This window comes from Quercus robur, chromosome 5 (assembly GCF_932294415.1).
Source record: "Quercus robur chromosome 5, dhQueRobu3.1, whole genome shotgun sequence".
Classification (NCBI taxonomy): Eukaryota; Viridiplantae; Streptophyta; class Magnoliopsida; order Fagales; family Fagaceae; genus Quercus; species Quercus robur.
This window is the reverse complement of record NC_065538.1, coordinates 10,677,329-10,684,282: the sequence shown is the minus strand read 5'-3', so window position 1 is coordinate 10,684,282 and position 6,954 is coordinate 10,677,329. Positions and strand designations below refer to the sequence as shown.

General features: G+C 33.6%; 1 protein-coding gene across 1 annotated transcript; it reads right to left on the bottom strand.

Moving 5' to 3' along the window:
- Nucleotides 1–775: 775 nt before the first annotated feature.
- LOC126725115 (histone chaperone ASF1B-like) lies at nucleotides 776–4,244 on the bottom strand. The gene is made up of 3 exons (XM_050429639.1): nucleotides 3,948–4,244; nucleotides 1,610–1,725; nucleotides 776–1,504 (listed from the first exon to the last, which is right to left on the bottom strand). The coding sequence occupies exons 1-3, from the start codon at nucleotides 4,054–4,056 to the stop codon at nucleotides 1,151–1,153; spliced, it is 579 nt and encodes a 192-aa protein (XP_050285596.1). The 5' UTR covers nucleotides 4,057–4,244; the 3' UTR covers nucleotides 776–1,150.
- Nucleotides 4,245–6,954: the final 2,710 nt, after the last annotated feature.

Sequence of the window (6,954 nt, the reverse complement as noted above, 5' to 3'; positions counted from 1 at the left end):
TGTCAAATTTATACCTGCAATATAATGTGTCCAGGTTTGTTCAAAGGAATAGCATTATTCCCTACTAACATTGGGTTTAATTTTGCCAAATAATTGTATTTCCTTCCTTTTTCAGGCAAATAAAGCTGTGCGTGGTGCTCAAAGAGGTGGCAGCACAATTGTTGAGGAGGAAGAGGAACTATAGATTTGATTTTCACTTTTCATTACACATCAAGAAAATAAATTGTTGATAAATAATTCTCTTTTTTTTTAGTAAGAAAATGAAGTTCTTTACTTGTAAAAATTAAAAAAAAAAAAAAAAAAAAAAATTATAGCTCTTGTTGAGATTTAAAGAAGTTTCAAGTTAGCTTAGACTTTGAATACAAATATCCTTAAATATATTATCATTTCTAGTCCTGCAAAGTTTTAGAAGTTAAATCTTGCAAACTATCCTGACTGAAGCCGGCAATATCAATCCTATCCTATTTTCCTTCATGTACACAAAATGCATGCAATTATAGATTACTAGGAGTAATGGGCAAACACCAATTTTGGTCCCAAAAATTTGCTTTAAGTTCCAATTGATCCCCAAAGTTTAAAAAGTTGTCATCAAATGCCTAAATGTTTTAACTGGTTTTAATTTGGTCCTTCTATTGATGTTCACTTATGCAAACTCAGAAAGCTGTCTCAGTTTGTAACACTGCCTAATATCAAAAATTTTCATGATCTCTGCCCAATGACGAAGTCAAGAATTTTTACAGATAGGCAAAATATTCATATCAGTAACTCTTAAGCATAGGTTACATTCAGTTCCAATTCACTTCATATGATTTACTGTCTCCAAAGAACACAGTAAACATTCAACTGTCTTTCCAATAAAATTGGAAAATTTTACAAGACCAAGTGATGAAAGACTTTCAAAAAACAAAACCTAAACTTTAATTTTCATGGCATACAAAATCTTTAACCCATTATGTACCACATCGCAACCCAAGTACAGTGATTGTACAACACATTCCAACTGGAAATTCACAGTAGATCACGGTCACAAAAGCATATCATGGATGGAGATGTTTGAGATTTGGAAAACCAGTTTCACCCAAAATCATCAGTAGTTAAAATTTGAAGTCAAAATGTCACAATATGTCATGCAGTTGCTTCAATTTACAACCTAGTGCTCAATGGCTGGTCCTTCAGGTGAGGGGAGTGGTTCTTCTCCATTTGCATTGGTCTCAATGGCATTCTCAGCTAAAGGTGGGGGTTCTTCACCATGTTCATTGTTCTCAGGATGAAAATTGATTGGGAACTTTGTGACCCTGGGCTTGTCGGCCAAAATATTTCTTTGAACCCTATCAACCGAAACCTTTGGTGGAGGCTCCTCTCTTAGCTGTTCGTCATCATAATCGTTGTTCACATAGTATCCAACTCGAATAAACTCTTGTCCAAGATAAGAACATGTCAATAGCAGTACTGTGACGCCAATGATATCTTCATCACGGATTTTTGATGGGTCTGGAGGGTCTGCCTGCCAGGGGCCCCAATAAGAAAAAAAAATTAGTGTTATTTTCATAAGCAAATTAGCATTGAAAACCAAGTTTAGGACTTAGCACAAGCATTCATCAAAAACTACCTGAAGGACAAATCGGTAGTTGCCAATGTTGACTGGCCCAACAAGCACACTTTCAAGAAGTTGGTCATATGTCTCATCCTCAGCAGATCCCACATAAATGAGTTTCCATTCCAAATCTGCAGTGTTTTATGAGTTAAAATATGGCAAGGCTAGCAAGGCAGAAGTCAAAGAAACAAATTTAACTACATAGATTGTGATAACAAACAAGGGAAATGCACAAAAAGTTTATATTAGAGAAAAAAAAAAAAAAAATTTAAAAGTTTAAAGAGATAAATGAATGATTCCCATTAGTATAATTAAGTGACTCCACCTAACAGGGAGAGTGGGGGTGAAGAGAGAAGGCATCGAGTGGTTAAAGAATGCATCAAATACTGAAATACAGCTTAGCTGCACCTGCCACTTTTACCCTAAGCAAATGTACAGAATATCTTGACAAAAATGCTACATCCTCAAAGCATTTTAGTATCTCAAATTCAAGTACTTGGTAGCTGGAGTTCAAAAAAGAACTTCTAAAGGAAATATAGAAATGCTTCTTCTATGAGTTCTATCAAAGATATAAACATCTACATGCTTAAAGATGAAGATTAGCTTATTCATTCAGGGCAAGAAAGAAAAAATTAAAAGGAACAGGCCAAAAGCCTCACTTAGATCCAGTGCCTTTTTCAAACCATCAGGGGCTTCTTTGTTGTCTCATCCTGTGTATGGCATATCTTAAACAAACACATGGATTCTAACACAGGACTAACTAAATCAAACTACTTTTTGAACTTCTCTTCCTATTAAACACTTTACCTAAGCCTATCATATCTCAATAGATGGACTTCAAATCAAATCAGGACTGGATCAGACATCATTGGATTCTTAGTTTTCTTAAAAAGTAATTATAAAGCATCCAAATTTATGGGAAGAATTAATCAGATTACAAATGCTCAAACGTTACAATTTTTTTCCCAGGTTAATCTTCCTTTAAGTCAGATACTGCTTGTTCATTCTGCATAAATGAAGCTTTCAGATAACTGCACTCTTAACACCAAACAAACTACCACCACGCACCCTTGGTGCGGTGGTCACTCCACAAGTATAAATGCTTGTAGGGTGTGGAGGGTAAGGGCTGGAGTTCAAGTCTCCAGGAGGGAGTTTCACACACATATATACTTAGATTAGGCTAAAGTAGAAACTCTATCTTGTATAAAAAAAAAAAAAAAAAAAAAAAAAAAAAAAAAAAAAAAAACTGCATTAATCGTACTAATTCCCCATTCTGATTGATCAAGCTTGAGGGGGGGAAGGGGAGATGAAATGAGTGAAATATACAACCCAGATTTAGTCTCAGTGCTCTAGACTGAAATAGAGATAGTGGCAACAGGTGACCTATTGTCCCTTAGATGCCGACTTCAACACAAGCGTTTGGTTCCCAAAAGAAATGAAACAAGGTCTATAAATTCTTTCATAGTAACCAATTTAGCCCTTCAAAAAATAAGAGAGGGAATAATGAGAAATCAACTTTCCTGGTTCCATTTCCTTTTGTTTTTCTTCTCTCTACCTTTTGCTTTAGGTTTGATACCACGGTCTCTTCTCTTTCTCCATATCCTCCTAAACCAGTTAAAGGGTATAAATTTTCACAATACAAAATCAATGGTTGGACAAAAACGCATTTGAGCATATCCCATTTATTTGCATTAGAGCTAAGGCATATTTGGTTCGACTAACAACAACAACAAAAATTTTAAGATTTGCATTCATATCTTTTGACCTTAAACACCCCTATAAACCACCCATAGCCACCCAACAAGACTTTACCCCTTTGTGAACACAACAAACAAAAAGGCCGTACCCAATGCACAAAACTCCCACTTTTGCACGGTTTGGCATAGGCGATTGCATTGGTAGACAATCTTACCCCCAATTTTTAATTTTTTTTGGAGAGGCTGAATCCTGGACTCGAACTCACAACACGCCACTTGTTAATTCGTGAACACAACAAGAATGTCGAAATTGTGATTTTCAACTTCCTAGTCATTCAACAAATTCAAAAGCAAAGAATTCATGCCCAAAATAAAACATGACATTTATCCTAATTAGATGCAAAGAACAACAACACAAGACTTGCTAGAGTACAAGACATCATCATAAGTCATAACAACTAAGACAGCTTTCAAACTCAAAAAGACTTTAAATTTACGAACTTTTACAATAAATTAACGAAATATTAATGCAATAGAAGCCTAATTAAATTCAAGTAGTAGTTTAACAAACCCTAGATGAAGCTAAAAAAAAAGTAAAAAAAAAAAAAAAAAAAAAAAAATAAAACAAAACGGTGACGTTTGGTGATTGTAGTTACCGTCTTTGAGAGGGGTCAAGCACTCGTAGGAGATCTCGAACTGAAAGGGTTTGAGAAACGTGGCTGGGTTGTCCAAAACGGCGACGTTTGTGATGTTCACGGCGCTCATAGTCTCGACCCGGAATATGAATAGAAGAACGGATTTGGATTTGGGTTTGGATTTGGATTTGATGGTTCGGGTTCGGGTTGTGGATAGGGATCGGTTTTTCTCATTGAAAAGTGAAAGCTTTTGAAACAAAGATTAGACGGTGAACCGGTGACTGAGAAATGGAGAAAGAAGAGAATCAAAATGGGACTGGTATTGGGTTTTAACTTTTATTTGGGAGAGGGAATGTTGGGTTACCGGCTGTAGCCGGTAATTAGTGTGGAAAGAAAAAGGTTTACAATTTGGCGGGAGTTTTTAACCCTTTTTCTTATTATTGAAATTTGTTCTTCCTCTTTTTTTATTTTTTATTTTTTAGAACTTGATTTCTAGATTAAAAGTAATATAATGTCCATAATATTTTTAAAGCAAATTTTAAGTGATAAATTGATGGATAAAAAAGTAAAATCAGTTGTAACTTGTCTTCTATGATTTATTATGAAAATGTTATGAGCGTAACATTTCTCAAACTGAATCATATAGTTGTTGGTTTTTATTCTTATAGTTATTAATATTTAATATTTGGTAAACCTTAAACCTTGAATTTCAATCTTCATTTTTGTCAAAATTAAAACTTATAATTTTTACAAGTATAACTCTATGTTGTGGAAATTAATCAAATTGTGAAATAAAAATTGTTAGAAGTTCCTGTCAAAAAAAAAAAAACAAAAAAAAGGTTAGAAGTTAAGAAGGAAAATGTAAAAAAGAAACGAACAAATTATATATTTATATAAATGTATGTAACTATGGGGAGAGAGAGTATATTACAGTTTCTTTTTAAATGTAATTAAATATATACTAAAAAGCATTACAAACAATAAATTTAAAGTGAATAGGGATGGAGTATTTTAATATATATATATACATATATATATATATATATATATATTTTTTTTCTTTTCTTTTCTTTTGCTATTGAGTATTGTAGTTTGAAAGAAGTATATTTATATTTGAGACATTTTTTTTTTAATAATCATTTATATTAGAGACTTTACAGTGCTAAATAGAACCAATGGCGGAGCCACATTGGGACCCAAGGGGGCCTTGGCGCCCCCCCCCCCCCCCCCCCCCCCCCCCAAAATATTTGAAAAAATTAGTATATATACAGTAGAGTTATTTTAGTAAAGAAATGCTATATTCACAATATTTTTACAATAAATCTTAAATGGTAAGTTATTATTGACTGTTACGTGTGTGCAAAAAAGTTATTTAGTTGTGGATTAAAATTAGAACTTGTAAGGACTCGATTTGTAACGACCCAAAATGATATTAGGTTCGCACGTAAACAGGCCCAAACAATATAATTTGTAGAGCGTGAGTATTAAGAACTAGATTAACTTTTGTACAATAAAAAGTTTCACCCTCACGAATATTGAATGCTCAGAGCTGACACAACGATCGGTTTTTTTCTTCTTGTAATCGATATAGTTCTTTTGCTTTTCACGTTCTTCTTCTTCAGTCTTTGCTTCTCTTTTTTCTCTCTCTTCCTCTTTTTGGCATGTTCTTCTTTCAATTTATATACCACCCTCTGTGTTTCATCCTCATCACACACATGTAGGTTGGGTTCGGGGGATTTCTTTCTGTCCCATCTAGTGCCTCCTGGAACTTCCTATGGGCAGCTGTAAGGCTGCCTCCTTACTGTTCAGGTATCACCTCCACATTAATGCGGTCAGAGAGTTGGTTGAGAGGCAATTAATGCGGAGGCAACTGTAGTTATAGATATTTGTTTGCCTTTTCTTTCTTACCCTTAGTCTGTTATCCCATCTTCAGTGGTGACATAATTCCGAGGTCCAGTTGCAACAAGACCGTGTCCTAATCGTCCTCGGACGCATACTGCCGAGGAGTATGGTGTCCTTAGACGAACACGAAACTCTACTTTCGTGATATTGATTACCACCCCCCTCTCGGCAATTACCCTTATGACTTGACTTGGGCCTTCTCGGACGGATATGCATCATCGGATGGGCCACAGGCCCAACGATCCTGACCTTAATGGGCCTGTTGATTGACTGGCCCCCACAGAACTAATAACAACTTATCACTTAAGATTTATTGTGAAATTGTTGTAAAAATATTGTAGAGGTAGCACTTAAATAATTTTCCTCCACTACATAACCATGTGTGTGGTTAAAATACTTCCTGCAAAAGCAGGTGTGTAGCTGTGTAGGCTACTATCACTTTCTCATTTTTTATTTGTTCTTAAAATATTAAAATAATCAATGTATCATAACATCATAAATGTATATGATTAAAATATATTATTTTTATCATTTTATTTATATATAAAATAATATAACATGTATTTGGTTGTAGTTATAGCTATTTTTATATATATATTGAAATTTGAATGATTGTTTGTCTTTTATTTAAAAATCTTTAAATTATTAGTATTTTTTAAAATTTTAGTCATTATATTTAATGGGTGATAATTTAATTTGAAAAATCTAGGTTCATGGACAAGTTTAGAAGTTGGTAATTCAGAAATAATACACTTTTGGGTTTTTATTATTAGATTGTATGTATATTACTATTAGTATGTATATAATAAATATATACATAGAAATAATTAATTGTCTAAATTTATGTTTGGCCCCCCCCAAATATAAATTCCTGGCTTCGCCACTGAATAGAACATGTCCAATTGTTTTTATTGTTCTTTAATTTTGATGCCATTGAACTATTTTCAAAAATTAAAATGACTATATTGACATAATCCAATCTTCTTCTTTTTTAACTGACATAATCCAATCTTCAATAACGTAGGAACGGATTTTTTTTTTTAATAATACATGGTGTAAGAAAACCTCTATTTTCTTTAGCAAAAACACGGGCAGAAGTTAAGCATGATATACAAGCTTTGTTGGG